This window comes from Leiobunum rupestre, chromosome 1 (genome assembly GCF_980474605.1).
Source record: "Leiobunum rupestre chromosome 1, qqLeiRupe1.1.hap1, whole genome shotgun sequence".
Classification (NCBI taxonomy): Eukaryota; Metazoa; Arthropoda; class Arachnida; order Opiliones; family Sclerosomatidae; genus Leiobunum; species Leiobunum rupestre.
Window position 1 is genome coordinate 62,706,699 of NC_143384.1, and position 13,018 is coordinate 62,719,716.

The window sequence follows — 13,018 nt, forward strand, 5'->3', positions numbered from 1 at the left end:
CACCGTCATGCAGTCCTTGGTGAAGTGTCGCTCGATAAGGATGAAAATGGTGTCTTTTGAGTGTTCAACAAACGTAGTTTCGATCCAACCCTAAGTCAAAGCTGGCAGTCCTGACGCTCGCTCGAGGATAGGCGACGAAGTAGGCAAGTATGGTGTTTTCCATGTCGATGTCCTGGAGACCACGACCACGAAACCTCGGATTGATATTACCCCAGTTGTCGAAGTCGTGGACCACTCTAAGAACCGTCGTATGACTTGGTCTGCAATTGGGAAATCTTCGTCTAAATAACTGACTTACTAGAGTAGCATTACGACGACCTTCTCCGTAAAATAATTCTAGCATATGAGCGCGCTGATCTCGAGTGTAAAGAGGCATACTGGACAACAATCGGCCAAGCTGAGATAATGCTTTAACTTTGAAATTATTTACACTTAACAATACAACCACAACCACCAGAAATAATGATTTATTGAAATTACCAATATGTAAAACTTCAAAATCAATTAATTCAATATTTTATCGCGGTGTAAAAATGTATAATGAAATGTATGAAACGATAAAAGATAAAAACAACTCCTCTGTTAAACGAATTTTTAAAAAACAAGCTTTTGAAGACTTTTTCAAATAATGTTAAAAAGTGCTTTAAATCTCAAACGATAATTTGTGTTATTAGCTCCAATCTAAAAATAATGCTTACTTTTTAATGTTGTTCCGTTATACAACTACATTTATTTTAACTTTACATTTAACTGTTAATTTTACGAGTTTTTTTTCTCATTTGATAGTTATTTATCATATTTACTCAAAAAAGCGACGGCTATAAGTCACATGCTGACTTGGCCCTCTTACTACAAAAATATGTAACAAATTTAAAATAAAATTATTTGATTTGATTTGATGTAAACGCTTTAAATACTACTCGGACAATTAATATTTAACGTTAAAAAACAACAAAAGAAAAATAAGCGTAATTTTTGGTCTACAAATCTTTGTTTGATGATCTTACTCGTAACCACGTCGAAATGGAAGACGCGGTCTTTGTCTAATTAGGTGTTGAACGTAATAATTTTCTTTAACAATAGCTTTTTGCAGATCTGATTATTAACTACATAGCTGAAAGCATAAGTTCCCTAAAATAAATGTACATGTGTGTTGTGATTATGTACGATTGTTTACGTTAAAGGCTATTGCCTGCTAGTACCACTTGTTTTTTCCCCCGACCTCCAAACTCAGTGAACAATAGGTCTTTTTCAACCGAACCAAAATTATTTTTAAATAATAATTAAATTCATTGAAGAAACCACTTAATTAGAAATTACAATAGAAGTGAATAAAATGTTAAGATATGCAAATAAGTAATTAAGTATTAAAAATAAAAACCATTTGAATTTACAGTATTATTTTTAATCATATTGGGATCTGTGGCAATAGCTCGAAATGTTATTAATCAACTCGAAAACTCATACCGAACCATCAGGGTGGCAAAGATAGGAAAATTGGGGTCCAATACAAAATAGAAAAATATGCCCCTTTTAACGCATAATTTTGTGGGCCTCAATGTAATATTTTCCAGCGATAATGACAATCGAACGGCTTGACCTAAAATTAATTTTATTCATTAGCATTTCCTTATTTTGCAGTATATAATAAAACAGATCACCTTTAAAACGATTCACAAAACGTAGGGTCCTCTCTTTTTATTTAGTTACATTGGATTTGTAATAAGTCTACATGGTAAATTATTGCTTGGAATGGCACTGCATTTCATGCGTCTCTTGAATTCTCTTCATCTAAATGACAGTTATTATGATATATATTCAATAATATTAACTTTAAAATCAGTAATAACAAGTAAAATTTGTGTCTCACCATTTCTTTCTAAAAAGTCTTTATCTTTAAAATGGGCGCTGCAATCTGTGCACACTAACTAGGCATCTTCCCTGATTTTATATTAGTTAACTACACATTAAAAAGATTTTTGCATTTTGGAAAATTGTGAAACGATAACTCCAACGTTCTTTTCTCACCATTTACTCGAATTGTAATATTTTTAAAGGCAGTATTACTACAAAAAGGCAATTTATGCCACCTCTGCGCCTACAATCCGCCATATTAATCGTTTGTTTTGATCAACCATGGCCAACTTTGCCCGCTCACTACGCTCGCACCAGGCGGCCTACCCAAAAGATCAAAAATAGCGAAATTCGTTCTTTGCCGCTACGGAGGCGCTGGAGCCACCTCCGGACCTAACTATTAGCATAGAATCGAATGGAACGATTATGGTTTTTCGTTACTTTAAGGAATTTATTGAAAACTATTCGATATATCGTCGATGTCAGAGGTAGAGTAAACTTTTTTCCATGATTTACAACTCTTTTCAAAATTTTCTAATTCATTTTTCCCGCCGAGATCGACTATTTCCAAAAGTGCCACCGCTCAGGCGCCAGTGAAAATCACGTGTTTAGAATGGAATGTAAACAAACCGACATGTGGAATTTTTCATCAAACGTTTTGGTTTGGATTTTAAACTATTTGATGGCAAGTAGATAACTAAAATTTTAGTGTAATGAGCATAAAAATACTTTTAATATTTTTATGAAATAATTTGTTTGACACATAGAAATCTCATAGGTAACTAGAATGCTGCCGCCTACGGCCGAGCTTGTCGCCAGTTCGTTTTGAACCTTCAGCCAATGAGAGACCGTAGAGTGGTTCCGCCAAGGAGGATAATAATCCTCCTTGGATCCGCGTAACTATAACGGGAGCTAGAGGTTGTCATTCTCTCTGGTGACATTAAATTCTTGGCAGAACCACTCTTTGAGCTCTGATTGGCTGAGATCTGGCTATCGTCTGCCACGGCGTTTGGTCCATTTGCCAGTTACACGGCAGCATTCTAGTTACCTATGAGATTTCTATGGTTTGACATAAAAGTTAATAATTGCATTTTTTCATTAAATTTTAGAGACATATATAGTTGGAATAATAGTGATAATGAACGAAAACATGAATGAACATTGATAAAAAAGTATGAATACTGGTAGAATAGAATGAACGCTGGTAAATATGATTATATGAATACTCGTAGATATGAATGAACACTGGTAAATATGATTATATGAATAGTCGTAGATATGAATGAACACTGGTAAATATGATTATATGAATCCTCGTAGATATGAATGAACACTGGTAAATATGATTATATGAATACTCTTAGATATGAATGAACACTGGTAAATATGATTATATGAATACTCGTAGATATGAATGAACACTGGTAGATATGAATGAAAACTGGTAATTATGAATGGTAGATATGAAAGAATCCTGGAAAACAATGAAATATCACTGGTGTATGGTGATCAAAATATGAAAATCCACAATGAAGATGAAAGACCTTTACATTTTCAGAAGTTTTCTCGATTGAGGTTTGTAAACTAGTTCCTTTACTTTCTCAAATCAAATTGTCCTAGTTATGTTATCAACTACGGGTGGTATTATTTTGTCACAGATAAATTTGGCAGATATCGAGGCATGAGGGACATTAAAATTGCAATGCAAAATTGGACACCTGGTAAGTTTCGGCAACACGGGAGCTTCAATATTTTCGCTAATTCTTGCTGATTCTCGTAAATAAGGAAGTGCTGCCTCAATGAACCATTACAAAATTATTATTTGAGTAACTTATACCTCCTCTGTCGGATGTTTTAATAAAGTCTAAAAGTGGTGAATTAGAGAAGGGTCCGGAAATGCACTCGAGACACAAGCTACAAAATTCAGTTTGCTCCATTTTCTGTACCACAAAACCAGCTACGTAAGCCAAACTTGCCAATTTTAAAGTGGTTCGTTGCGTATCAGGCTCTGTACTCAACGCATTACATATAAGTTGGATACTGTATAGCCACTCTACTCTAGAAGGTTGGGTAACGTGCCTTCGGAGGACTTAGAGCGAACTATACAATAACTATCCTATTATAATAAGATACTAATATTTCTTAGATATTCCCACCAAGGGAAGAGAATGCAACCTGGCAGCCACTGGGGGAAAACTACAACTGACTAGCAGGCTAGCTGGGAGTTAACCACTCCCATACTAGTTTCTGACTGCTACTAACCACTGACTCTATGCTCTTAAAAGCCCTATCTCTCTCTCTGCTACCTCCTTTTATACCAACTCCCACACTAGTGCCACCACCCGCGCCCTTGGGAGTTAGGCCTAATAACATAAGGGTTTGCCTGTTTGGCCTACTAGCAATATGACTGCCACTGTGGGAATACTATTTCCAGCGTTCGTAATTTAAGACCTTTACGGTAATCTGTTTCACAAAAATATAAACTACATACAACGCTCAATTCTGATCTGTCATTTATTTGAAAATTATCCCGAGAGATATTTTCTAGCCACATGCCTCTCAACGCCCCATCAGAAGGAAACTCGTGGAAAGAAACTCCAGGTGTTTATTTACATTTATACAAAAATTATTGATATGTAACAACTTTAAATAATAATTGAAAAATGAAATAAATATCTTTTTACATAAATCTGATATCACTCAGCATTAAGTAATTATCAAGTGTTCGAATTTCCCGCCGCGAAAATTGTTTTAAAAGACAACAAATCTAAAATCCAGCAAGGCTTAACTATTCATACAAACTATTTAAAAATTACCAAAGTAAGAAGTATTTGAGGGGTTATTTATGGAAATTTAACTTTTAAGTTATAACCTAAGTATAAAATAAATACAATTTTCTGATATTTAAATAATTTCCAGTACTATGTACTCATTATGGTCAAGTTTCGCGCCATAGAAAACCATGTTATTTATATCGTAAAAGGAGCCGACTTTAAGGTCCGGAAGTAGCGCTCCCGACGGCCGTCGAAGACACTAAAAACCAAACTTTTATTTCGCGCCAATACATGGATTTGAAATTCTTTGGGTAGGCCGCCTGGTGCGAGCGTAGTGAGCGCGCGAAGTTGGCCATGGATCAACAAAGTACGCAGACAAACCAAGCTGCAGGGGTAGCGACTGTGGCGCCGCCTATACCCGTTTCGCTAGCGAATACAGTTTTTTCTATTTTCGTTTGTTATTTTGTAGCTGGTACTTTTTTTTGTTTTTAATTTTTCCTCTTCTTTGTTCTGGTGCTAAGACCTTTTATGTAATTTTGGAGTGTGTGGTGCGAAGACCCCGCTGTCATAGGCACCAAATAAATGTCTTTCTTATCTTGAAAAAAAATAAATATTATGCCTTATTGAAAATCAACTGTCATTTGAGGTAAACCAAGGAAGGATAGATGGCGTTGCAAATTCTGCCCATCTCCGCTTTCATAAATGCGCGGGGGGGGGGGGGGGAGATTATATTATCGGTCAAAAACAGGGGTGCCTTAACGCGGTAATCTTCCCTCCATTTCTTTTCTATCTCTATGGACGCGAGCAAAGAGTATAAAAACTACGTAGTTTTTATACTCTTTGGCGCGAGGGAGTGATTACTAATCTAGAGTGTATGAAGTCTATTCATGGATTTCCTAATAAAACATTTTCGACCATATTCTAATTTTAATTAATAAGAAAACCACCCCTAAAATCGTCCACCAACACAGTTTAAAAATTATATAATTGCATAACCCTCGTTAAAATTTGAGCCGGTTTTAACCCGGTTTAAAAACTTGTTATAATTACCTATGGTGTCGAGCATTAAACACCAAGTTTGAAAATTTTATTGTTTATTTACAGGCTGTAAACTCTAGAAGCAGATAACAATCATGACAACGATACCGTCGTCCAAGCATTAAAATGGGTTCGGTATAAAGCCGGGAGTAGTGGCTCACTCCTGTAATCCCAGGCGTCCGGGAGGCAGAGTTTGTGGATGGCCGTGTGAGGACGAACACTAATCCGCCAAGGGTGTCCCCACGTATCCCCCGTTCCCCCCGTTGGCGTGGCCGTTACACATATCTCGCCCTGATTAATCAGTTATTGTGTGTGTACTGGTGTCTAAGGCCTCGGGTCGACACCGATGTGTGTGTATCTCAAAAAAAAAAGAAAAAAGGGGTTCGGTATAAAAAATGATGTTACAAATTTTATGAATTCTATTTCCTCTTTGTTAAAAAATTTAGAAGTAAGGTGATTTGGTATTTGTATAGAAAATGGAAAGCTTAGCCCATCAAGGATTTTCTGTTTTGATGAATGAACAAGTTAGAGAAAGTCAGCAGTTCTCAAGTTCTTCAAGACTGTTGGGCCTTGGTCTGGTACTGATTGAATATTATGGTTTAAAATTTATTACAGTGCCTGATGGCATTGTCATGATCGAACAGCCAAAGGTATATTCTAATATTTGGTTTCCTTTTATTATCCTTCAGAATCTACCTCAAAATGATCGTCAAATCAATTCTATGTCGTTTGAAAGTTCAATGGCGTCCAGTATGACTTTAATTTCGGAAATTCCAATCTGCCCTGATTTTGTTGGCCCTAATGTGATTGTGGACGTTAATAGACACGAAATTACCTCTCACATATCTCAACAGACCCAACTATCTTGCCTCATTCAATCTGACCAAACAGAATCCGGAATCAGGGGAAGCTATTCCTGTGATAAGTGTGATAAAGTATTTCAATATGAGGATGTGTTGGCTGAACATATGAGATGTTTCCACAAAATTGCCAAACCATATTTATGCCATTTGTGCCATGAATCATTTCGACAAAAATTCAGTGTGGACACGCATCTTCGAAAACAACATAATTATGATGTGCCAATAAAAAAAGCAAAAATTAAGAAACTTTTTAATGGTCACTATGCTTGTGATTTGTGTGATTTGACATATCCTAAATTAAGTAAAGCCTATGCTCATCGTTTGAGACATTTCCATAAACGGCATATTTGCATACATTGTGACATGTCATTTTACGAGTTAAAAAATCTTAAAAAGCATCTTCTGACTCATGAAAAAGCAACTGTTATCAATAAAAATAAGAGAGTTATCATCAAAAAAATTAAACTAGCTCAATTTTTTAACCATAAAAAGGTAATCTGTCACATATGTACCAAAACTTTTCATAATAACTATACCAAAAATTTACACGTTAAAGTTAACCATGAAGGCATTAAACCTTTTGTCTGCAACATCTGTGATCAGTCTTTTTGCGTGAAGAAGAGTCTGGATATGCATAAAATGAAAAGACACAACATATTGCCAGTAAATCGCACACAGAGAAAATCAAATAGATCTAGTAATTACCTAGAGAATGGAAGTGATAAAAAACACCTTTGTGAACATTGTAGCAAACAGTACACTAGCAGATACCAATTTCAACTACATATTAGAACTCATTTGGCCGATGGAGAGAAAACTGTTCCTTGCTTCTTGTGCAGTGAATGTTTTAAAGACATTTCTCTTAGGAATAATCATCTCAAAGTGAACCATAATTTGGGTGATTCGAGTTTAGAAGTAGCTACGAAATCAAACAATGGAAATTATGTGTGTAATTATTGTGACAAAGGTTTCGAAAGAGCTCATTTGTATTATGAACACAAAGAAAGTGTCCATTCTGAGCAGAGATTCGTTTGCCCTTATTGCAAAAAAGGGTTTACAAAAACAACTGCATTTCGAAATCACTTAAATGTTCATACTGGATCGAAACCGCATATATGCCTTGTTTGCAGTGTTGGGTTTAGTAATAGAACTAATTTAAATCTGCACATGAAGATTCACATGAAAACCAATCCTTTTTATTGTTATCCTTGTAATAAAAGTTTTGGGACTGAGGATATGTTTAGAAGTCACAAGTTGGTTCATGACGGTCAATCCCCTTTCATGTGTAGAAAGTGCTACAAAGGTTTTGATAAATCTGATGATTACGAGAAACATCAACTTTGGGGGCATAGAGAGCTTAAAAGGAGCTTTACTTGCAAAGCTTGTAATCATTCATTTGTGTCAAAAACGACCCTCACCAAGCATTTGAAATATTACTGTCAATCTGTTGATGCTTCTACCATTGTAAGACACGACTGTAAGTTTTGCGACAAGAGCTACAAACATTTTAGCACATTAAAAAGCCACCTAAAAACTTGCGTTCTGAATGTGAATAAGGAAATACCTGAAAATCCTATTATATCAACCAAACAAAACAAAAAATGGGTAGCTACAATCCCATCAAATGTACGAGAAATAGAAGTCAGTGAAGAATACGTATGTAAATCTTGTAATTATCCTTTTAAAAAGAAACAGAACCTGATAGATCATATTAAAGAAAGGTATCCGGATTCGGATATTACCAGTGAAATTATCGTAAGTTTAGTTGATAAAAACAAAACTCGTGATTACGACAATCCAGATGATTATTTTACTGGTGAATCTGCCATTCAAAGTCGCTTAATTAAATTTATTTGCAAAATTTGCACCATCCCTTACGCCTCTAAGCAGTTGTGGGAAAAGCACAAAAGTAAATACCACCCTCGTAATAAGTCGCAATGTGAATCAGTACAGCCTGATGACAAGATAAACGTTTTAAACAGTGAATTAGTAGAGGCCGATGACAACCTAAACAGCTCGAACAGTGAATCAGTAGAAGCTGAGGACGACATAAACCTTTCGAACAATGAATCTGCTAAGAATTTTAATAATTCCTCCAGTGCGTCAGTGAAAAATAAAAATATAGAATATTTAAATACTTCACTTAGCGACAACGATGAATCTAATATTGAGGTTAAAAATAAAAATGATTCAAAACTGTCAAATGAAATATCCACACCAAATACAAAATCGACTAATAGTCTTTCAAACTTGACTTGTAAAATATGTAACAAAACATTTCTTTCGAAAATAGTTTTAACGAAACATTTGAAACGCGAACACCCGCGTAAACGACGTTTAAAGTTCACACGGCAAATATGCGAAATATGCCAGGTTTCTTGCAAATCAAAAAATGAAATGCGCCAACACATGAGAATGGTTCATCCAGATGAAGCCTGTCTGACCTCTGAAAACGATTCCTCAGACATTGAACCTGAGGAAACTGCACAAGCACGAACGCAATCCGAAACTGAATTTCAATGTAAAGTGTGTAATTTAAAATACTCTAAGAAACATTATTTGGATCGACACTTGACGAAATATCATCCAAATTACGATCAGTCAAACTGTGAAGCTGCGACTAACGTCACAGAGAAAGAAACTTCTCGTGGGACTGTTGCAAGCGAAGCCAAAAAATCTGATAACGCGAAAGAAACCACTATTTTTCGTTGCAAAGTTTGCAAAATTACCTACGCTCGTCGACACTATCTCGACAAACACATAAAAAATTTGCATCCAGATTACAATGACGCAAATCCCAAAAGCCTCTTCAGTTCTGGAGAACATCGCGTGTCGTCATCTGGTGGCAAACCCGTAAACCAAATATTTAAGTGCGATATTTGTCAGGTTCGGTACAAGATACAAGGCTACTTGAATAATCACATTAAAAAGTACCATCCCGATTATTGGGAAGAATATTGTAACGATAACGATAAAGATCGCGATGATAATAATGACGCTACGGGGAAAGATCGAATAAAATTTCCGTCTTATTTGTCTTTAGACGAAGATTCTTTATCGGGAATGGCCGATTTGGGAGACGTGTATTGCGAATATTACTGCAAGATATGTTGCATGCCTTACGAGTTGAAGAAGAATTTGCTCAGGCACATTGAGAAATTTCACCCCGATTACTTCCAAGTCTACCCGGACGAAAAACCGTCGGAAGAAATCGTCCAAGTCGAAGTCAGTTCCGACGAAGCCACGGTTGACGCGCCAATTAACTTGCTAGACGACTCCTTAAGTGATATGAATACGATGGATAAGTCTAAACATCGACCGAACAATGGTAATACCATATTGGACCACACCGTTACTTATCAGCCGGTGTACCATTCCGAGGAATATTTTCAAGATTACCAAAGCGCGACTAATTCGGAGGAACAAATATCTAGAAAGGCAGTCGCCGTCATTCCAAACTCGGTTATTTCGTTCGATGGAAACAAACCTTACGGCCACCAAGAATACGACAACCGTAATTCCAATTACTCGGTCGACAGACCTTCTTGCAATTACTTTACAAACGCCAAAGATGTTAATTCGCTCTCAGTCGATCAGAATGTCCGTTACGATCCCGACGCTGTTCGCAACGATAGGATACAGTTTAATCAAACTATTCCGCATACGATTCACGAATTCATACAATGGGAGGTTAACTGCGAACCACGAGCGACTTTGGTTTCTTCTGACATTCCTCCTCGAACCGTCGAAAACTATGACAAGACAGTGGATGCTGGTTCCGATCCGGATTACGTTGTTCCTGAAGATACTGGTTTCTCCGTCAGTTACGATTCGGACACTTGCGACGACCCAAGCAGTAAGGAAGACACCTCTACTGTCCAACACGATGCGACTAGCGCGGTACTTATCAACGACAGTGAATTTCTCAATTTAAACAAAAACGTCAGCTCTAATTTAGAATCTAATTCGGAGAAACGTAAATCCGTCGCGGAAAATGCCAACGGAAAAGGATTCTTTTGCAAAGTGTGTCCCATGTATTACTTGCGTAAAATTTACCTCAAGAGTCACTACGCCAAAGAACATTCCGAATGTACCGAAGTAATTAAGGAATTTAATAAAGAACTCGAAGACGAACTCAAGGAGAAGCTGAAACCCAGATTCACGTGTCAACTGTGCAATAAACATTTTATACGTCGAGATATGCTCACCCGCCATCACGTGAACATACACGTCGCGGACCGGAAGTTCGTCTGTCTGCTTTGTCCGGCTTCCTTCAAGAACAAATCCAACTTGCAGCGACACAGCGAAGTCCACATTAAAAAGCCGTTCCTTTGCAATGTTTGCGACACCGAATGTTTCAAGACGCAAGAGCAACTGGACGAACATAAACGAGCTAGCCATCACAACAGCAACGTCAAGACGCCGGCGATATTCTGCGGACATTGCGGCATTTCTTTCAAAGCGCAGAAGTATCTGAATAGGCACGTTAGCAAGAAACACAATTCCAACACGAAAAGCCACGGAATGGTAATCAATGTTGAACCGGACCAGACTCTCTCAACTAAACCCGTGAGGAAGAGAGGTCGTCCTAGAAAAGCAAAGAACATCGATGTAACTATGTTTGAAAGTGAAGTGTCCGAAAATGATGATGATGATGATGATGATGGTGGTAGTGCTAGACCCAAAAAGACCAGACAGTCCGAAAAACCAATTATTATAATGTTGAAAAGTGATTTAAAGGGTAAAAATAAATTAAGTAATCTAAAGTTAAGGTCTATTCGTACTAGCAAGAAACAACTATAGCTTCTGTTTTCATGATACCCACATACTCACTGTTGAAGGGGAACAGAATCACTTGACAATTTATCAGATTCGAACAATTAATTTCTGTAAACTAGCACGGGAAATTACTGCAATTCAAACGATACCGCGTCCCATTAATAAGAACGGCAGGTTTTGTTACTATTAATTTTTGTACATGATATTTCATTAGAGAAACCTTAATGATAATATTAATATTGAATACCTCTATTAAAGTAACTTGACATAACTTTTAGTAGAAAAGGTATTTGTTTAAAGAATTAATAGTAATTTTTTTCGCCTATTAAAGCGCGAAATATCTGCAACTTCTGGTGGAGGGTGTGAACCAAAATGCAACGCATTTTTGAGATTCTAGATTCGAAAGCTGTGGAGAAAAATGTTGGCTGGTGTGAATAGGCCTTAAATTTAGTAAATTGACAAGTAAACACATAAAAGATAAAATGCTATCTGTTACGATATTTAAGTAATGTGATATCCTATGTGAATATTTTAAATTGCATTGGTGTTCTTTTTTATGTATATATATTGTTATAAAAATGTAATACAGAAATCGTCTAATGTATAAAATATCAAAAAACAATTCAATTTATTATAAAGATAATTTTTTATGCCAATTAGTGTTTCGTTTTAAATTTGCAAACCCTAGCATGGTTACAATTTACAGTGTAAAAGTACCTACAGCCGCCACCAGATGGCACTCTTCCCGCCTTCTAAAACCTTGATGTTATTTAATCACTCTCTGCAAGATAGGCGTTTAAAGGGAATAGAACCGCTGGTTTTTGGTTAGTGAATTCCTGCTCAAATTGTTAGGGGTACTCCATAAAGAATGCTTTGAGGCCGGAATCCATACCTCTACTTGGAATGCTTATCGCAAAAGATTTTCGTCTCGATGTGGCTGACGGTTTTTTTGACGTCACTATGTTAACTAAACAGAGTTATCTTACCATATGCGAAACGGCAGGATAAATAGAGGTATGGATTCCTGGTTGAGGTTATATTCCCTTTAAACAAAACATCCTTTAAGGAAACCGCCTAGAAGTAATATTTCTGAGAGCCAGGACCTGACAGTACTGTTGAAATAATGGACACTTTTCACCTGTAAACAGAACGTCATGTTTTTCCTAAGTCTTATTATGTCAAAAAAGTTACCTGGTTAAAAGGGAACGCTTGTTGCACACCGTATAGGCTTCGTGCGTAGTTTAAATTTTGGTCATAATTATCGCCGCCTACCGACTGAGTTTTAAATTGAATATATGAAAGCTGTCTGCTCGTTCAAAATTATCTCTGCGCAACAGCTGAAAGTTAAACCGAAAATCGTAGAAATTCAAAAGTCGTCTGCTATTTCTTAACATATTTAGTTGACGGTTATTAAGGCAGATGGTGATGTATTTCCTAAGCTCGAAGCCTATAGGTGGAAAGTTTCCATTATTTTAACAAGCACTATACAAACAGTTACTTGCAGCTCCTTGCTTTAGGAAATATTACTTTTTGGCAATTTCCAAAATCTTCCCCCTAATTTCCCAACAACGCTGGTACACGCGAACAGCATGATCCAGTACAGTAACTGGAGCCGATTCCATTCCCACCGGTTACAAACCATGTTTTAGTGGTGTTTGACGTAGTCGTTGAAAGTGCAAAACCCTAAATGAAATTTTATTTAGATTCTTG

At 36.6% G+C, this 13,018-nt stretch overlaps 1 protein-coding gene across 4 annotated transcripts; it reads left to right on the forward strand.

Moving 5' to 3' along the window:
* Positions 1-3,055: 3,055 nt before the first annotated feature.
* On the forward strand, positions 3,056-11,854 carry LOC149964388 (uncharacterized). 4 transcript variants are annotated; one of them, XM_090180864.1, is made up of 6 exons: positions 3,077-3,190; positions 3,263-3,429; positions 3,513-3,575; positions 5,733-5,801; positions 6,140-6,244; positions 6,356-11,854. In XM_090180864.1, the coding sequence occupies exons 4-6, from the start codon at positions 5,793-5,795 to the stop codon at positions 11,330-11,332; spliced, it is 5,091 nt and encodes a 1,696-aa protein (XP_090036990.1). In that variant the 5' UTR covers positions 3,077-3,190; positions 3,263-3,429; positions 3,513-3,575; positions 5,733-5,792; the 3' UTR covers positions 11,333-11,854. The 4 variants fall into 4 exon arrangements, 1 of the variants encoding a protein (XP_090036990.1); XR_016482314.1 differs by lacking the exons at positions 5,733-5,801; positions 6,140-6,244; positions 6,356-11,854 and adding an exon at positions 4,001-4,625 and having other exon boundaries at positions 3,056-3,190; positions 3,513-3,919; XR_016482316.1 differs by lacking the exons at positions 5,733-5,801; positions 6,140-6,244; positions 6,356-11,854 and adding an exon at positions 4,001-4,625 and having other exon boundaries at positions 3,056-3,190; positions 3,513-3,815.
* Positions 11,855-13,018: the final 1,164 nt, after the last annotated feature.

Coding starts and splice junctions, on each gene's coding strand:
- LOC149964388 (XM_090180864.1), top strand. Junction 6,245..6,355: donor GACTGTTGGGCCTTGGTCTG/GTACTGATTGAA, acceptor ATTATCCTTCAG/AATCTACCTCAAAATGATCG.